We start from the raw sequence: 21,135 nt of genomic DNA on the forward strand, positions 1-21,135 counted from the left end.
GTATTCTACACCATGTTAATAATAGGGGCACAGAATCTAAGGTCCTGTATGTGAACCCCCAACCTAGTTCCCCTAAAGTCCTCCTAAAGGTTGTTAAGGTCATATTGCGTAATCAACACCATACTTTAGATACGTATGCTATTCTGGACGATGGTTCCCAGCGTACAATGCTCCTACCTGCAGCATGCAAGCAACTAAGGCTTGGAGGAAACCCTGAACGGCTGGCTGTACGCACCATCAGGCAGCAAACCGAGGCTCTAGATGGCACCTCGGTTAGTTTTGAGATCTCCCCCTCCTCTAACCCCCAGAAAAGATTCTTAATTAGGAACGCATTTACGTCAGCCAAATTGTCACTGGAAGAGCAGAGCTATCTGATAGATAAACTTAAAACATGCTATCGCCACCTACAGGGCCTTCCTCTCCAGACATTTACCAATGTACAGCCCCTCCTCCTGATAGGAGCAGATAACACTCACCTCATAACCCCAACCAAGAGAGCAAGGCGAGGGCCAACAGGGACACCCATAGCCCTCCATACCCAGCTAGGCTGGACACTCCAAGGGCCAACCTCCTTCCAGGAGCATTCAAATGCTACCCAAGCCCTCCTTACCTCAACCGCTTCCCCCCGTGCGGAACTCAGCTGCCACACTGGAAGGAAACTTACTAACTACAAGATCCAAACAGGACAAAGAGGCCATAGATTGGATGGAAGCGAAAACCATCAATGTGGAGGCTGATGGGCTTAAACGTTACGGAACACCTCCTACCCGGATCCCTAATACCCCGAAGCTGCAACCCCCCGAGGACGCGGCTATGCCCCTCTTGCGCCAGATTGAACGCTGCCTTGCTCAAAACCCAGAATTGCCCCAAATCTACTGTCAAGAATTAGAAGGAACCCTCAACTCAAAACCTTTTGGCTATGCCTCATCAGACCTCGCCGACCCTGACCCCGTGACCCCAAACCTCCTTCTCATGGAGCGATGGGATGCCCCCCTCCCTCAGGCAGCGGACAACAATTCAGAGCTCATTGGCCGACGCAAGCGGAAGCACAGCCCGATTCTAGCTGACTCTGAATCCCTTCGTAATAACCCTTGAACCTTTGATTATTGTTTTGTTATTGATCAAATTAGATTAAATCTATATTTGATGGGGCGACTGTAAAAAACCTCTTACTCAGCTGATCATTTTCACATAGCAGTGGGTGTGGCCCAAGTGATTGGTAACAGGCACACCTGTGGTGAGCCCATATAGGCTCCAGCAGCACCTCAGACCAGACCAAACTTTTGCCTGAAGCCACACTATGGGACCCACTGGCTGCGTGAATGACATGATGCATTAAAGTAAGTTGTTGTGTTCAGTTCAGTTCATTAGATATTGTGTCCCTTGATGTATTGTTGTTAAGCTTCTTTATATAGGTATTTAGGCCTTTGTTTGTTTATCTGAGTTATTGATTGTTGTTGTTCTGATTTTCATGCAGTAAAAATCATCATCATCCTCATCTTCACCCTCATCTGCAATCCTACAATAAAATGCTTCAAATGCTAAATGGTCTGGTCCTTATGCCCTAATCAGCATACCGGTGTAGGGGTACATAACTGAACTGTGTTGCCAGTGGTCCCATAGTGTAGGTCAGGTAAAGACAATTTCACAACGGCCGTACGTCATGTTATCAGCGGCCGTCATGTTTCAGGACTACTGCGCAGCCAGGGTGGCTACTCTGTTAAACGAATGGATGAGGATGGATGAGCGTTTGCTGCACGCAACGCGGGAGCGAGCCTTGCACTACATAACTGCAGCGGCTGCCTGTGCGCACGCACGCACGTTGCACGCAGAAGGAAAATTGTCTCCGTCTTTGATCGGGATCACGCAACGCTATGTTTTAGCGGTAATTACGAGACGAAATCATTACAAAACACAGGGATCCACAGGGAATACATGTGAAATTAGATATAAACATTTTTTACTTATTTTCAAGGCATTCACTGGCCCCAACGGGCAAGTCCCTGGTGAGTTCGGGTGGCCCTGTCACTCTAAAAGGTACATCCGTTTTATGCCCATATTATGGAGATCCCTGTCCCAATGTTATCAATATTAAGGACATATCTGCATGTTTTGACAATGCCCATAACATAGTCAGGGAACTCCATGTATGGGCATAAAAGTGATGGGTGACATGCTTCCACGAAACAGCTGAGGTACTGCTGGGTCACAACATGACCCAGGAATCACTGAAAGATTTCAAAGAGAATGACAGACAACACTGCATTTGAAGACATATTGGATAAAGTAATCTCAACAAGTCATGTCTTTGCGACCGTAAGGTCGCAGTTTAGTATCAAAACCTCCACCGGCCGTCCGTCGGTCGGTCGGTCGGTCGGTCGGTCGGTCGGTCACACGTCACACGTCACACCTTTGCCCTGCTCATATCTGGGCTCGTTTGTGTATTGTATGACATCACGCCACATCATCGGCTGAGGACTGTGTGATGTCATCATATCTCCATATATGGAGACATAAGTTGCTCATGCCCAAATATGGGCTGGTGAGGTCAGACTTAGTGTGATGCGTAGGTTATCTCCATATATGGAGATTCAACTTCAATGAGTAACCATGGCAAATCACACCGTACACAAATGACCCTTATATAAGACCGGCATTATCTACCGACAGCTGCTATAAGCCAACCCTGGCGATAAGGTCTGAGTCGAAGAAATGCTTCTTTCCTGGTATAAGACCGGCATTGTCTGTCGTACATTTCGGTCAATTCCAGTGGGGATGCCATTGAAAAGTTAATCTAGTTGTACAAAGTAATCAAAGAATGGGTTGACTGGTAGGCTGGTTGACTGCTTTATCTGTGGAGAGTGTATGTCACTGAGAGTCCTTTTATAGCGATTGAAATCATGATGAGGTCACGATGAGTCATCTATGCCCAAATATAGATTTCTAGGTCAGATGGCCCATGGAGTTTGTGATGTCAAACCTAGCAACCCAATATAAACAAACCTGATGTCAGACCTGAAGTATCCTTTTATACCCATATATGGAGATACAGAGATCTCCATATATGGGCATATTAGAAAGCCCATATATGGGCATATACGGATGACATCAGGGATATCCATATATGGGCATAAAAGGGACAAGGGCTTACAGTTAAGAGATCTCCATATATGGGCATATCAGAAAGCCCATATATGTTCATATACTGATGACATCAGGAATATCCATATATGGGCATAAAAGGGACAAGGACTTACAGTTAAGAGATCTCCGGGCATAAAGGGACAAGGACTGTTACAGTAGATATAGAGATGTCCATATATGGGCATAAATGAACAAGGACTGACAAACACTGAGATCTCCATATAACCTATGGGAATATAAGGGACGAGGACAATGCGTAGCATTGTGAGCTTGTAGACCTATTTTCTAAATATTGTTGTACATTAAAAACTTGAAATGGGTCGTTCTGCATAGTACTTGGGATTTGTTGGTGTAAATGTTCAGTGTAATAATTGGTAAAACAAACTTTTGGCCTATTTGTGGAGATAAGAGACCAATGGTCGCTTATTGCGACCGTAAGGTCGCAGTTTAGTATGAAAACCTCCACCGGCCGTCCGTCGGTCACACGTGCGGTCGACCGCACGTCACACGTGCGGTCGACGTGTGATGAGGTCACGATGAGTCATCTATGCCCAAATATAGATTTCTAGGTCAGATGGCCCATAGAGTTTGTGATGTCAAACCTAGCAACCCAATATAAACAAACCTGATGTCAGACCTGAAGTATCCTTTTATACCCATATATGGAGATACAGAGATCTCCATATATGGGCATATTAGAAAGCCCATATATGGGCATATACGGATGACATCAGGGATATCCATATATGGGCATAAAAGGGACAAGGGCTTACAGTTAAGAGATCTCCATATATGGGCATATCAGAAAGCCCATATATGTTCATATACTGATGACATCAGGAATATCCATATATGGGCATAAAAGGGACAAGGACTTACAGTTAAGAGATCTCCATATATGGGCATAAAGGGACAAGGACTGTTACAGTAGATATAGAGATGTCCATATATGGGCATAAATGAACAAGGACTGACAAACACTGAGATCTCCATATAACCTATGGGAATATAAGGGACGAGGACTGTCAGCTTGTAGACCTATTTTCTAAATATTGTTGTACATTAAAAACTTGAAATGGGTCGTTCTGCATAGTACTTGGGATTTGTTGATGTAAATGTTCACATAGAGTGTAATAATTGGTAAAACAAACTTTTGGCCTATTTGTGGAGATAAGCGACCAACGGTCGCTTATCTCCCGATTAGGGAGTCTTACTGGTCTCCCGATTAGGGAGTCTTACTGGTCATAAACAAAGTCAAGGTGACATACCAAAATGAGAAACAAATGAACCACACAGTACTGAAAATCGACTGCTGCTCTGGAACACATGGGTAGTGTTCATTGCGACCGTCAGGGAGCAGTTTACTATGAAAACCTCCACCGGCCGTCCGTCGGTCGGTCGGTCGGTCACACGTCACACGTCACACGTCACACGTCACACCTTTGCCCTGCTCATATCTCCGCATCAGTATGACATCACACCACATGTGTACACAAACCTTTGTGTACGTTGCTGTGGCAACAGTCTGTTGTTGCTGGTTTGTTAGTGTACGTTAGCAACCACCTTAGCAACCATGGTTTTACCCTAGCAACCAACTGTTTACCCTAGCAACCAACTGTTTACCATAGCAACCATGTTTTTTTACCCTAGCAACCAACTGTTTACCATAGCAACCAGATACGCAGAGCAGGGATCTCCATATATGGGCATAAACAGGTGACATCACACTGATGTCAGATACTCAGAGCAGGGATTTCTCCATAATATATGGGCATAAAAGGGATTCTGTTAGGGATCTCCATATATGGGCATACAAGGGATTCTGTTAGGGATCTCCATATATGGGCATAAAAGGGATTCTGTTAGGGATCTCCATATATGGGCATAAAAGGGATTCTGTTAGGGATCTCCATATATGGGCATAAAAGGGATTCTGTTAGGGATCTCCATATATGGGCATAAAAGGGATTCTGTTAGGGATCTCCATATATGGGCATAAAAGGGATTCTGTTAGGGATCTCCATATATGGGCATAAAAGGGATTCTGTTAGCTGTTAGTGATCTCCATATATGCGCATAAAAGGGATGCTGTTAGGGATCTCCATATATGGGCATAAAAGGGATTCTGTTAGGGATCTCCATATATGGGCATGAAAGGGATTCTGTTAGGGATCTCCATATATGGGCATAAAAGGGATTGTATCCCAGATGATGCCCTGTTAGGAGATCCACACTAACATAATCCATATATGGTCCTACCGACAGCTGCTATAAGCCAACCCTGGCGATAAGGTCTGAGTCGAAGAAATGCTTCTTTCCTGGCAAGAATTGCCCCTTTATACTGTAGGGCTCGTTTGTGTATTGTATGACATCACGCCACATCATCGGCTGAGGACTGTGTGATGTCATCATATCTCCATATATGGAGACATAAGTTGCTCATGCCCAAATATGGGCTGGTGAGGTCAGACTTAGTGTGATGCGTAGGTTATCTCCATATATGGAGATTCAACTTCAATGAGTAACCATGGCAAACTGTCAACTGCCCGTATGTCTTGATAATTGGTAAAACAATTTTTTTTGGCCTATTTGTGGAGATAAGCGACCGTTGGTCGCTTATCTCCCGATTAGGGAGTCTTACTGGTTACTTACGTACGTGTTATACCCATATATGGAGATTCCTATATTGTCAATATTAGGGACATTATTAAGGATATTATGTTATCAATATTAAGGACATATATGGGAATGCCCATATTTGGTCATGTCCATATATGGGCATGTTTTGACATAACATAACTATCACCAGTAAGACTCCCTAATCGGGAGATAAGCGACCGTCAGGTTGCAGCGTGATTTTAGGCCAAAATGTGTAGGAGAAGTGTCCAAAAATGTGTTTGTAAAAAGCAGCCTGATGGTGGCGCTATATGGGACTGATCCATGTTGATGAGATGAGTGTAGACATACTGTGTATCGATTTGCGTGATGTTAGGGCAAAATCTGTAGGAGCAGTGTCCAAAAATGTGTTTACAAAATTGGCCTGATGGTGGCGCTATATGGGACAGATCCATTTTGATGACATGAGTGAAGACATACTGTGTATCGATTTGCGTGATTTTAGGGCAAAATCTGTAGGAGCAGTGTCCAAAAATGTGTTTTTAAAAATCGGCCTGAAGATGGTGCTAAATGGGACAGATCCATGTTGATGACATCAGTGTAGAGCAAGTGTGTACCGATTTGCGTGATTTTAGGGCAAAATTTGTAGGAGCAGTGTCCAAAAATGTGTTTGAAAAAATCGGCCTGATGGTGGCGCTATATGGGACAGATCCATGTTGATGACATGAGTGTAGACATACTGTGTAGCAATTTGTATGATTTTAGGTCCAAATCTGTAGGAGTAGTGTACAAAAATGTGTTTTGCAAGAATCGTCCTCATGGTGGCGCTAGACGAGGGCCATGTGAGAATTGATTGGGTGGAGGTTGTAGTTTGGCAGGCAAGTGTGTGTACAAAATTTGGCATGGATCGGGGCAACGGTTGCGGAGATATGAGCAGGGCAAAAGTGTGACATGTGACGTGTGACGGACAGACAGACAGCCGGTTGAGGTTTTGGTAGTAAGTGCGATCTGACGGTCGCAATTAAGGGGTCTCCATATATGAGTAACTGGTCCCATATACATCACTGGCCAGATGGCCAAGAATTGGCGAGACCTCACCCTTTAGGTGAGGTCGCCCTGAGGTCACAAGTCCACCCTGAGGTGTCTTACTAGTATATTCTGTATTTACCTTGCACATGTCTTATCATGTGTCCCCCTTATTTCAACTAAATATAGGCTATATCTTCCATTCTATCTCCCTTTGAGAACAGTGAGAAAGCACTAATGCTTATTGACTTTCTAACCGCGATCCATGACTTGTCTCCATATTAAAATGATTGACATTTGGAGGATTCGGAGGATTCCCCTAGTAATGCTTTGAACTGTGGGTAATTTCTTTGCCAAAGGCTGCAAATGTATGGACTTACGGAAAGTCAACAAAAAGGTGCGTTCCCACACCCTCACTGACTTACCGATTCACATTGGAACAACCCTCAAGCCCTTAAGCTTCAAAATGAACGGGCACGTTGACTTTGGCTAATTCAGTGAGTCAGCAACTCAAGTTATTGGAATTGGGCCATCTGTGTCTGGGTGAGATTGAGGAAGTGACATCGCCCTCTGTGAACTCAGATTGAGCTGGAAAAAGAGTTCCAGACTATATAGCATTTGGAGGTTGTGGAATAGTTGAATTCAGTATTATTTCAGTGAACAACAAGGTTTAATAATAATAAATAAGCAACAAACTATACGGTAATTATGCATTTGCAAAAGAAGACATTAACTTTATTGCTTACAGCATAGCATGCACTAATATTTCTGCATAATGGGTGGTTTCCGAGATGACTGATTTGTTGGAACCGCCTTCACATCATATGGTATTAGAAAAGATAAGAAAGAGGCAAACATTTTGTAAATAGCCGATCTACAAGCGCACAACGCTCAAAAACGTTTTATTGGGGACCCATCATTTTTTTCTGGGACTCATTTGAATGCCCATCTCTGGGTCCCGGGACCATTACATTGAAAACCTAGCAACAAAACTGAACAAACTCCTCTTCCCTTGTGATCTAATCTGTACACTCTTTGTCTGGATGAGTTTGAGGAAATGACAACGCCCTCAAGTGAACTCAGATTAAGCTGGAAAAAGAGCTCTTCCCGGGGCTTTTTTGGGGGGGGGGGGGGGGGGGGGAGTGACGTTGTTGTTAGTGTTGGGTGTTACATTGTCAGCTGTCGGGGCTTTTCTGTGAGAGCTTCACATGAACGTTTATGCTGGAAAAGTGCCTCTAATAAAAGTGACGCTATACTGTGGATTACGTCTCTGCCTCCGGTTCCTGAGATCATTACTCTGTATAGCATTCGGAGATTGTGGAATAGGCTAGTTGAATTCAGTATTATTTCAGTTAACAACAAAGTTTAATCCTAACTTTCAGGGAGGGGCAGGAAGAGAGAAGATGGCGGGTTGCTCTGTCTCACATCGTTCCTTCCAAGTCACTCTGTGGACTCTGAAGTCATGGATGGTGATTTATCTCTACATGTCATGGACTGACTGTTACAGCGCTTCTGTCCCAGGTAAAGTTAAGGCTGTCAGCTCCTTTCTGAACCTCTCCCTCCCTCCACTACTGTTTTCCTGAGCTCTGTCCTGGAGAGAGTGAACAGCAGCCAGAGCTGTAGTAGAAGTAAAATGATTGAAAATGGGAAAATACTCAAGTAAAGTACAGACTTTCATCTCTTCTGTATTTACTGCTCTTTTACTGAAAATGTCTTGCAAATTCATTTTTTCCACAGGTTTCTTTCTGTGTTGGAGTGTATTTTTTTGCAGAAACTGTCAAGAAACCACTCCATTCCCATTGAAAAGCAGAATAAACGGTCATAAGTAGATCTAAACTTCAAAGTCAGAGAAGGTCATAAAAATAGCAGAAATAGCTGATCTACAAGCTCATTGTTCTGTAAATCCACTGTAAATCTACTGTCTTGCCAATGGCAGGACGTGTTAAGTTTTGAAATGACAACACTGGTAATCAGTGGTGATGGGTAAAACACGGTTTGGTCCAGTGTAGAGCAGGCTGTGTGCCAGGGACGTGCTGGGCCCCTGATTCAGCCCGGGAAAAAGAGTTGTAGAGGCCCTCATTGCACGCTATAGAGAGAGATCTCTCTCTATAGCGCTGCTGCTACTCAAAGATTTGCCCTTTCAGATCATGACAAGTGACAAGCCAGTGGCCCAATTACATGAGTTAGGCCTATATTTCGTTGTTGTCGGGTTGAAACCTTGTATGTACAAACCGTTTTTTTTTTTTGTATTTATCATTTAAAAAATGAATTAAACTAGTGAAAACAGCCGATCTACAAGCGCACAACGCCTTGCACCGTGCTTCTAGATCTGCTGTTTTCACTACTTTTGTGCGACAGCCTTGTATGATGAAGCAGGACTTTGCTTCGCGAAAGAATTTACAAATTTGAAACTTGTGACAATTTACTTTGTTGGACGCCCAGCCCCTAAAATGGAAAGAAGGCCGACATTTTATTTTAATGTTTTCCTAATGGCCTGCCTGGACCGGCCTGGAATGAACCGGCCGTTCGGGAGTTGTCCCGCTTTTCCCAATGGCCAGCACGTCCCTGCTGTGTGCTGCTCAGACTGCCTCACAGAGCAGGGGAATTCCAAAGGAGAGAGAAGCGCCCCAGTTTAGCATGCATGAATTCCTCCCCTTGCACGCAACACAAGATAATTAAAACCATCTGTAACACTTGTCTTTGCGCGCGCACGTGTGTGTGTGTGTGTGTGTGTGTACATTTCCTCGTTTTCCTAACTGAGCGCAACTGCTCTTCAGCGCCCTCAAAGCTGGAGTAAAACACTTTAGTCGGGGACCCACAGGCCCAAAAGCTCAAGGAATTCGCTGGGCACTTCTGTGACCACGAGAGCAAAGGTCCGTTTCTCAATGGATTTGTCATCTAGGAGGGTTATTAAAAAAAATGGCCGGGGTGTATTTTTTAAAATGGCCGGGAAAATGTTTGACAGCTAGGGTAATTTTCAGTCTCATTCACTTACTATACACTAAACACTACAAAGGAAAAAAATACTCCCAAAATATCTGCTTAAAGTGGGATGTGAGGGGTCAAACTAGGGGTTTTTAATTATTCCGAATCCATTGCAAGCATTTGTTTTGCATGAAAAACATTCCTTGGGCTAAAAACGGACCCCAAAAGACTGTGAAAATTGATGACTCATCACTAAACCATCATTTTGAGGTATAGTAAGTGAATGAGACTGAAAATTACCCTAGCTGTCAAACATTTTCCCGACCATTTTGAAAAATACACCCCGGCCAAAAAATGTAATACTTCTTCTTCTTCTTCGTGTGGTTTCCGGCAGAGTAGATGCCTTGCGGCACATTGCTGCCTCCCTCTGGTCGGGAAAAGTCCTCATTTTGTCCTTTGTCTATATTCCAAGACCTGTAGCGGCAATGAACTCCAGTACTGCTTTCACAGCCCTTGGCTGGTTTTCTGTGGGGCTCAGGATACTTTTGAGATGTATTTCGCTTGCGGGCTCACTTGCCACTGCTGCGTACAAAGTCTTTCTTTCTTCTGCAAATCTCGTGCACTCCATGAGGACATGTTTCACTGTCTGTTGTTGTTGGCACGTGTCACAGAGTCCGTCTGGGTGTTTCCCCATTTTTGCCAAGTCCCAGGCCAGTCCACAGTGTCCCATTCTCAGTCTTGTCATTGTCACTGTCTGTTTTCTCTCAGCCCCTTAAAGGGATATTCCACTTTCAAAAAAACTTTTGGTCATTTTATCGTCTAATCAGGCTTTTATGAACACCCTGAACAGTTTTTAATTTACTTGATTCAATATTTTGATATTTGATGTAAATGTTATCAGGCCCTCCAGGCCCAGGGCCTCTCCACATACACACCCATTGTAACTTCAAACTCCATTTTAACCATGATAGATTCATTAAAAATAACCATTATTTTTTCTGGTGACTCATACTACCCTCCTAATACGTGAGCAGGCCGAGTTTTTTCAATAACTTTTTTCATTTATTTTTAATAATTCTTTTGTAAAATGGAAACAAATAAATACAATACAATATTATTACAAATAAATGAAAAAAGTTATCGAAAAAACATGGCCTGCTCACGTATTAGGAGGGTATTATGAGTCACCAGAAAAGAATAACGGGTGTTTTTAATGAATCTATCATGGTTAAAATGGAGTTTGAAGTTACAATGGGTGTGTATGTGGAGGCCTCCTGCAGGAGGAGGACCAGGTAACATTTCCATCAAATATCTAAATATTGAATTAAGCAAATTAAAAACTGTTCAGGGTGTTCATAACAGCCTGATTAGACAATAAAATGACCAAAAGTTTTTTTGAAAGTGAAATATCCCTTTAACTCTCCCCACGCTTCGAACGATAACGCTCGCCCCATTTTTTACAGAACGTCGATGCCAATACGGCGCTCGTTCGGTTCGTTCGTCTGATGACTGTAAGCTGACGAGGGGTCGCGCGGCCGTTTACTGTAAACACATTTTCCGCTGTGATGGTGTAAAAAATCCATTATGCGTTAGATCAACGGAGAACAATTCACTTCCTTGTTGATTTCCTCTGGCCCGGAGGCTCTGTAGCCAGTGACTGCTCTGAATGTACGGCAACACATAGCAGGACAATTCACATTCATTCTCGCATGACGCCGCCCTCTGCTGCCTGGCAGACCAAAGTGCACTATTGCACAACCAAAAAAAATAAAAAAAAATAAATAAATGTCTGTCTGTCTATCTACTATAACGTCGCAAAGGTAAGCCGCTTTTTGATGGCGCCAGACCCAATAAATAAATAAATGATCTGGCAGTAGGAGAGTTAAGTATCTCTGCCCTTTATTAACACTTTCCTGTATACTAAAGTATCTCTGCCCTTTATTAACACTTTCCTGTATACTAAAGTAGTGTCTTCCCTTCTTTTCCCCTTCCCACTGCTTCTGCCAAAAAACAGAAAAAAAGATTAACCCTCCTAGATGACAAATCAATTGAGAAACGGACCTTTGCTCTCGTGGTCACGGAAGTCTTTTGTTTGCCCCAACTAAATAGGTTTAACCTGTGATGTTGTGCCGCACTTTTTATTTCTGTTTTATTTATTCGTTTTGGGCATTAAGGTCCACAGAATGACAGGCCTGCTCTGCCGGAAACATCGCGAAAAAAGGTTATGGACATTTTTATATTCACTGTCCCATTGACTCCACTACACAGGAAAATACAAATATTTAAGAAATGAAAAACTCTGCTTTAAGTAGCATGGTCAAACTGGAGCGTTTTCATGACTCTGAATCCATTGCAAGCATTTGTTTTTGCACGAAACACATTCCTTGGGCTAAAAAACAGCACTACAAAACTGTCAAAAGTGATGAGTCATCACTGTGATGACTGTGAAAAGTCATCATTAAATCATGAAAACACCCCAGTTTGACCCCTCACATGCTACTTAAAGCAGAGTTTTTCATTTTTTTAATATTTTTCTTTTCCTGTGTAGTGGAGTCAATGGGACAGTGAATATACAAATGGCCATAACTTTTTTTTCGCAATGTTTCCAGCAGAGCAGGCCTCTCATTCTGTGGACCTTAATGACCAAACTAATAGATAAAACAGAAATAAAAGGTGCAGCAGAAAATCACTAACCTGACTTTCGTCAGATGGTGGCAGTAGTGCGTCGCCCTACTTTACCATCTGAGATCTCTCGGTGGGAGTTGATAACACTCATAAAGCCCCGGGCCGGACCAATCAGCGGCAGCTACGGGCGGGCTCTGAGCGGCTCTGAGCCAATAGAGTCTGATTGCAGACCACGTGGAAACACAGGAGGCGGATTCTGGGTGTAACGTACGTCATGCAGACAAGCCAATATGAGTGGTTGGAGTTGGCACTCCCAGACTGTGATAGACAGACGGCCCCATCCAATCACCTGCTAAATAATTTTAAAAAATGGCCCGCCCCTTACATCGAGTCTGCCGGAGCAGTCCCAGATGTTAGTAGCAGAGTGGTTTGCGGCCAGCCAAACGCACTGCTGCTATCATCTGGCGCAGTCAGGTTAGAAAATCACAGGTCCTCTCCAATTTTGAGGGACTGGGTCCCCGGCTACTTCTTTATTGACAAATAGAGAACACTTGGAGCAAGAAGGGAAGCACCTTATATTTTAATGTTAGGAGCAGTAAGGGAACCAAACGGCCTCCATGTGGGCTCCGCTTTATAACTCACTCACTTCTACAAGTTATAATGTATGGTTATAGCAGCTGCAGGTTATAGCAGGTTATAGTCAGTCACAAACAATAAAATACTACCAAATAAACCACCATTGGACATCTGAGAAATGCTATCATTATTTTATGTTGCTGTCGATTTTGTATGAAGGGGATAAAAAGAGCAATTTGGGGGGGGGCATCAGAGGAGGTTTGCCCAGGGCGCCATTTGGGTCAGAACCGGGCCTGGCTACAGCGGCAGGTTGATCTATCGAGCGCTGATCATTTCCGTTTGCCGCTGCCGTCACCGTACTAAGCTTAAATAGCCTATTGTCTGTAACTCTTAGTCCAAATAGAACCACATGGACCCTTACAGGTCTGTGACTCTGAGAGTGTACAAATGGAACCAAATGGACCCTTACAGGTCTGTAACTCTGAGAGTGTACAAATGGAACCAAATGGACCCTTACAGGTCTGTAACTCTGAGAGTGTACAAATGGAATCAAATGGACCCTTACAGGTCTGTGACTCTGAGAGTGTACAAATGGAACCAAATGGACCCTTACAGGTCTGTGACTCAGAGAGTGTACAAATGGAACCAAATGGACCCTTACAGGTCTGTGACTCTGAGAGTGTCCAAATGGAACCAAATGGACCCTTACAGGTCTGTGACTCTGAGAGTGTCCAAATGGAACCAAATGGACCCTTAGAGGTCTGTGACTCTGAAAGTGTACAAATAGAACCAAATGGACCCTTACAGGTCTGTGACTCTGAGAGTGTACAAATAGAACCAAATGGACCCTTACAGGTCTGTAGAACTCCACATTATCAGTCTGGCTAATGCCACACTAGTTTATTATATGATTTAAATGGGGACCCCCAGGGGTCATTCAGGGGGTTCTACGGGGTCCCCCAAAAAACAAGAGGCACTTTAACCATATTTAATACTTTGACTTTTTGAAAATAGAGCATAATATACAAGTAACAAGTTCGCAATGCTTGAGCTTGTAGATCTGCTATTTTCATTTTGAAAAGTAAATAAACAAATTATAATAATTAAACCTAGGCCTGAAAATGTCAATGTTACGGATGGGAGTATGCAGTGAGTTGTGTGTCAGTGTGTGTGTGTGGGTTTAGCTCAGTGTATGTGTGGGATTGTGTGCGTGTGGGTGTGTGTGTGTGTGTGTTAATTTCCAGGTGCTGAACATCATGATTGCTGGCTGCTAATCACCCCTGCCTTCTGGTGATTGGGTGGAGAAGATTGGCTGAAGACTATTTAAGCCTTGTGAACACCTGTGGTCTCTGGCAGCACTTGCAGTAGTGCTGTCCACCCACACACACTTGGTGTTAACTGCATCAGTTCTGTTTAAGTTATGTCCTGTGAAAGTATTTGCACCCAGTCTAATGACTTTAATGAGGACTTAGAATGAACTTGTTAATGGCCACGGAAGCCTGCTTTTTGTATTCGCCATCTTTTGCTAGTTTATAGTAGAGCAGGTAAGCATTATGGTTAATTGTATCTTTTACTTTGTGTTTGTTAGGTGAGTGGTTAAATAACAATGCCAAGGTTAGAATTAGTATGTTTTGTTTATTTCCCTAGGTTGCTCCGTGTGTCTTATGATTTGTAGTACATTTCCAATTTCCAATTCCTGTATATATATTAATTATCTATTTTATGAATAAAAACCGGTTTCACTCCCAATTTATGTTGCATCCCCTTTTTCCCCTAGACGGGGGACGTAACATGTACCCAACCCAAGTAAATCTTGAGAATATGCTTTCCCTACAAAAAACACATCACTGTCAAAGATTATTCTGTATTTTTGCCAGACCCAGAGGGTCGGCCTACAAAAGGCTTTGTCGGTCTGTCGGTCGGTCGGTCGGTCGGTCCCTCTTTTCCTCAGTGTGCACACACACACACACACACACGCACACGCACACCCACTCACTCACTCACTCACACACACACACTCATACACACACACGCACACACACACACACACACACTCACACACACACACACACACACTCATACACACACACGCATCTGCCCCTCCCTTCCCTTGCTCGGCTGATTGCCTTGAGTGCCGTCACCTGTACGGGACCAGCTGAGTTGAGTTGGCTGACGAGCTGCTGAGACTATAAATTCCTGTGTGTTCATGTGTTAGTTCAGTGCTGCACCCCTTCCTTGCATTCTGATTTTCATTGCGGGTCTGGCAGAACCAGGTGACCTGGTCTAGTTTTATTTCCTAAACCACCTAAATAAACTAATGTGTAAACTTGGGAATGAATGTCAACATGGTCACATTGTTTATGTGTGGAGTCACGTTGCCCTCTTCTGGTAACATTGGTGTACTGCTGCTACTCTGCACAGTCTGATGATTATGATATAGACTTTAGTACTATTATTATGAATACTGTAGTTTAACCTTGTAGATCAGCTGTTGTTAAAACATTTAGATACATATTGAAACATTTTGAAAAAATATAGAATCATTTTGAACAAGTTTTAACCATTATTAAACACAGATCTTCTCTCATGGGGGTCCCTGGCATAACATATTATCAGATGGGGTCCTCAAATAAATACATTTGGTTCAATTTGGGTCTCCTTGACATGAAGATGTTTGAGAACCACGTAGACTAACGGCCAGCATCCATATTATGTTGGGACATCAGTTGCGAGCTTGTAGATCTGCTATTCTCATCAGCCAACATTTGATGGTATTTTTGGTGTAGAGGGGAAAAAAAGCACTTGGCTAGAAGTAGTCCCCCACTTTTAAAAGTATACTGTATCTACACAGCGGAGCGCAACGCGTTGTGAGCTTGTAGATCTGCTATTTTCAGCCTGAGCGCCACCAACCACACTAGTCCCTCCCTAACATTTTAGTCTAGTTTTTTATTTGTTGAATAAATTCATTGTCAATATATTTAGTCCTAGATTAGATCAGTAATCATAGCTTAGTTTTTATTTAGTTGTTTTCGTCAGTGAAAAAAGGTAGTCGACAGACATTTTTTGTCATACTTTTTGTCTATGAAATCAACACTACTGGGAACTGACCAGTACAACCACAGTGTGATATTGTTGTACTGGGAGCTGACCAGTACAACCACAGTGTGTTACTGTTGTACTGGGAGCTGACCAGTACAACCACAGTGTGTTACTGTTGTACTGGGAGATGACCAGCACAGCCACAATCTGATACTGCAGTGAGCTTGTAGATCGGCTATTTCCTGAACATTTTTGCTCAAATGGAAAATGAAAAAAAAAAAAAAAAGGATCTATGGAAGTTTTTCTGCACTGCTAAATAATAAGCCCCGTCATTCTACTGTATCTCATTGTTGACTTTATCTGTTCAAATTGACTGAAATAATCTTCTCTCCACAGCTCAACAAGATGTGATTTACATTGCACCACAAGGAGTCCTTCGCCTGCTTCCAGATACCAGCTCTGTTACTGAACCCATCGCTGACATCCTGTGGAAACATGGACCCAATAAAGCAGCAGAATGGGATCTGGTTCTTGGTCCTGTTGTGGATTACTACGGGACATTTAAAAAACGCACAGAACTGGATAAAAAAACTGGACAGTTGGTCATCAACAATATGACCATAGTAGATGGTGGAGAATACTCTGTGCACATCAACGGTCGACTGCTGAGCAAGACTTACATGGTTAAACAGATGAGTGAGTATGAACTGTGCCTGAAGGTCATGTGTCATCATGAGTCTATCATAATATTTATGTTTTCTGTCCACAGAAAACAATAACATACATATCAATTTGAATTGATGTTTTGGTTAATGGAATGTGTGGGGGTGGGGATCCAGAAAAACAAAATGGGGGAGAGAAAAAAAAAGTAACAAAAATGCAAGCTGTTCAAAATGTGAATCCCTCTAGAACAGCGGTGTCCTGTCTGGCCCATGTGATGCAAAAACATAGAACCTTTAATGATGCCACTAAGCACCCACTGCTTCTATAGAAAATTAATATAAATATATCTGCACCATAACCCTTACCTGAGGAAGATCACACAGCCAACATGTTTGTTTTAACTGCAGTCTGGAGAAAACATCAGCAGTAAGTTGTCTTTATTCTATTTCCTCTACAGAGAAAGTCCCAAAGCCAGTGGTGGCCACCAAGGAACCTTGTGATTCTAAATCCACCAGCTGTGAAGTGCACTGTTTGCCTGTGCGTGGGGACATCACAGAGTCAGGGCCAGTCACCTATCTCTGGAAGAAAGATGAAGGGAAATGGATGGTGTCTGACTATGGACCAAACTCTAAACGGCTGATCGTCACCAGGGATGAAGATGGGAAAGTTAAAACATTAACTTGTGAAGTGAAGAACGGGTTCAGCATGGAGCGGAGTGATCCTGATCAAAACTATCTTTATCATGAAGGTATGTAGTTTACTACATCATGTGAACACATTGAATCACTGTTACAGTCTTTATCATGAAGGTATGTAGTTTACTACATCATGTGAACACATTGCATCACTGTTACAGTCTTTATCATGAAGGTATGTAGTTTACTACATCATGTGAACACATTGAATCACTGTTACAGTCTTTATCATGAAGGTATGCTGCATACCTTCATGATAAAGACTGTAACAGTGATTCAATGTATTCACATGATGTAGTAAACTGCATACCGTATGCAGTTTACTACATCATGTGAATACATTGAATCACTGTCTCTGAGGACTTATTTCCATTGTGGTGCTGCGTATTAAATTCATAGAAATTAACCACTTAAGCCTGATTGCAAATATAGTGAAAATAGCTGATCTACATGTGCAACACATTTTAAGCTGGTATATCTTCTATTTTCATGATTAATATTGTTTGGAAAAATATAGAAGTGCATTGAAGTTAAAAAGAACATGTATATTGTAATTTTGTGCACTGCAAATAAGTAAGACAATCAGAATGTTTTACCCTAAAATCATCCTTCTTTCTAAAATGATACCGAGCAACAGGTTTTGTTTAATTTTCCTGTGGTTAACATTAATTTATTAATGTAGCTTATTAATGAAGCAGCTCTTATACAAGAATAAGAAATACAGTTCAACCAGTTGCTTTCTGGAAATACTGTTAACCTTGAGTGTGTTTAAAATAATGTCCATTATTTAACCAATTTGTCAAAAAAATGCAGAACATGTGTTTATTTATTCTTGAATTGAAAATAGATTAAACCCTCTTTGTTCTCCTCAGGACCTCCACCCAAACCTACACCCACAGGAGCCATTGTTGGAGGTCTTATCGGTGGTCTCCTCCTTGCAGTTGGTTTGGTGCTGGGGGTGAAATTTCAATGTGAGTTTCTCTACTGATTCTAAGTTACAAATAACAGACATTAGTTAACATCCAAGGAGTGTGTGTGCAAAGTTTGGCATCGATAGGGCCAACGGTGGCAGAGATAAGAGTATGGCAAAAGGGTGACGTGACGGACAGACGGACTGACAGCCGGTGGAACTTTTCATAGTAACTTGCAACCTGACGGCCGCAATGATAGTTTACATTAATGGAATCTAACATTAATGTAGTTCTTTTGTTGCTGGTATTTGTTCTTCAAATGTATGTTTTTAAAAGTATTGTTTTTTGTGGAGGTACCTTTAGGACACGCCATGTCTTGTCTTGTCTTGTCTTGTCTTGTCTTGTCTTGTCTTGTCTTGTCATGTCATGTCATGTTGTCACTGTGTTTGAATTTCATCTCAGATCGTATCAAGAAGATGTTTTCATTTCCTGAGTCTAAGCGTGAGTGTGATCCTGAAGGTGAGTGAGTTTGAGAACTTTATTTATACGGGTGATGACACGCTAAAAGCGCCTTTACTGTACTGTAATATAGCCTACTGTATATTATACTGCTGGGAAATGGAGAAATTAATGAAGCTGGGTATTAATAATTACAGTCTAGGAGTCTGACAGTAGCTTTGTGTGTGTGTTGGGGGGGATTAAAACAAACAGGAACAGAATACAGAATAATCTTTTCACTGATTAAAAAATGCCCTACTTTACATTGTCATAGTCAGGCGATGTGTAATGCCATTGTAATACTATTACTTTCACATTCTAGGTAGACTGAATTAATAGTGTGTGTGTGTGTGTGTGTGTGTGTGTGTGTGTGTGTGTGTGTGTGTGTGTGTGTGTGTGTGTGTGTGTGCGTGTGTGCGTGCGTGCGTGCGTGCGTGTGTGTGTGTGTGTGGGTGCGCGTCTCATAGACTATCCACTAAGAGTTTTTCCATCATCAGACAGTGATCCACCAGAACATGGTATGTACAGGATGTGCAAATTCTATAGGTTTACTTTAAGTGGTTAATTGGTAAATCATGTAGATCAGATGTCAAAAAGAATACTTTTACATAGCTCAGCGATGAGTTGTGAGCTGGTAGATCGCCTATTTTTGTTGGCTTTAGTGGTTAAAGGGGAGAATCTAACAAAACATGTTCTGTTCTTTGGTCATTTAGAAACTCCTGGTCCTGTGTGTCAACAACTCAAGTCTATTCTGAAGGAGAAGTTTGAGTGTTTGTTGGAGTGGATCAAAAAAGGAGAGGAAAAAACACTTCTGAATAAGATCTACACAGAGGTTTACATCACGGAGGGAGGGAGGGGAGAGGTCAATCAGGAACATGAGGTCAGACAGATTGAAACAGTATCCAGGAAACCAGCCAGACCAATCACATTACAAGACATATTTAAACCTGACAAAGATGAAAAAATCAGGACAGTGATGACAAAGGGAGTTGCTGGCATCGGTAAAACAGTCTTAACTCAGAAATACACTCTGGACTGGGCAGAAGACAAAGGCAAACAGGATATCGACTTTGTGTTTCCATTCACTTTCCGAGAGCTGCGTTTGATAATGAAAGAGAAGACAAATTACAGCTTGGTGGAACTAATTCATCACTTTTTTGGTGAAATCAAGGAAGCAGGAATCTCCAGCTTCAACAGTTCCAAAGTTCTGTTCATCTTTGATGGTCTAGATGAGTTTCGGCCTTCTCTACAGTTCCTGAAAACGAACATTTGGACTGATGAAACGCAGCCAACTTCAGTGGACGTGTTACTGGAAAACCTCATCAGTGGTCACCTGCTTCCCTCTGCTCGTATCTGGATAACAACACGACCTGCTGCAGCCACTCGGATCCCTAGAGATTATGTTGACAGGATGACAGAGGTCAGAGGGTTCACGGATGACCAAAAGGATCAATACTTCATGAAGAGATTCAGTGATGATGAGAACCAGGCCAGAACAGTCACCTCACACATCAAAACATCACGAAGCCTCCACATCATGTGTCACATCCCAGTCTTCTGTTGGATCATTGCTTCAGTTATGGAGAACATGTTGAAAAAAGCAGGGAAAATATTGACACTGCCAAAGACACTGACTGAGATGTACCTCCGTTTCATGGATGTTCAGTCTGAACAGTTCAATGTGAAGTATCATCATGACAATGATCAGACATCGGATGACTGGGATTGGAATAAGGCCATTCTGTCTCTTGGAAAACTGGCTTTTGAACAGCTGAAGAAAGGCAACCTGATCTTCTATGAAGCAGACCTGATAGAGTGTGGCATTAATATCAGAGATGCAGCTGTGTTCTCAGGAGTGTTCACACAGATGTTTAAAAAGGTGAAGGCTGGGTGGGAAAAGAAAGAGGTGTTCTGCTTTGTTCATCTGAGTGTTCAGGAGTTTCTAGCTGCTCTTTATGTCTTTCACGCATTCATCAACACTGGGGTCAACCTACTGTCAACCTCCATGTGGTCTAAGCTATTTAGATGCAAATCTAAGATCAAACACCTCTACCAGAGTGCTGTAGACATGGCATCACAGAGTGAAGATGGACACTGGGACTTGTTCCTCCGTTTCCTACTGGGCCTTTCATTGGAGACCAATCAGAGTCTCTTACAAAGACTTTTGGCCGATCAGGAATCAGTCAAGGCCAATGAGAATCCACCTCCAGAGAGCATCATTCTGTTGGGAGAGACAGGAAGTAGTGATCAGACCAATCAGGAAACAGTCGAGTACATAAAGAATAAGATCAGGGAGAATCCCTCTCCAGAGAGAAGCATCAATCTGTTCCACTGTCTGAATGAGCTCAATGATCACTCTCTAGAAGAGGAGATCCAACAGTCCCTGAGTTCAGGACGTCTCTCCACACAGAAACTCT

General features: G+C 42.6%; 1 protein-coding gene across 1 annotated transcript in view; it reads left to right on the plus strand.

Moving 5' to 3' along the window:
• The window catches only part of LOC308309381 (NACHT, LRR and PYD domains-containing protein 3-like), a gene marked incomplete at both ends in the record, with an annotated part of 35,663 nt that overhangs the window by 1,290 nt on the left and 13,238 nt on the right, over window positions 1-21,135 (plus strand). Inside the window, 6 exons of the mRNA XM_080754929.1 lie at window positions 579-1,081; window positions 16,348-16,647; window positions 17,072-17,362; window positions 18,182-18,280; window positions 18,683-18,739; window positions 19,432-21,135. The exon at window positions 19,432-21,135 is cut by the window's right edge and continues 142 nt beyond it. Of these exons, the coding sequence (XP_080611055.1) occupies window positions 579-1,081; window positions 16,348-16,647; window positions 17,072-17,362; window positions 18,182-18,280; window positions 18,683-18,739; window positions 19,432-21,135 (2,954 nt within the window). The remainder of the gene's footprint in view (window positions 1-578; window positions 1,082-16,347; window positions 16,648-17,071; window positions 17,363-18,181; window positions 18,281-18,682; window positions 18,740-19,431) is intronic.

The sequence above is a fragment of the Nannobrachium achirus genome (genome assembly GCF_963921795.1).
Source record: "Nannobrachium achirus genome assembly, chromosome: 24".
In the NCBI taxonomy this organism is placed as follows: domain Eukaryota; kingdom Metazoa; phylum Chordata; class Actinopteri; order Myctophiformes; family Myctophidae; genus Nannobrachium; species Nannobrachium achirus.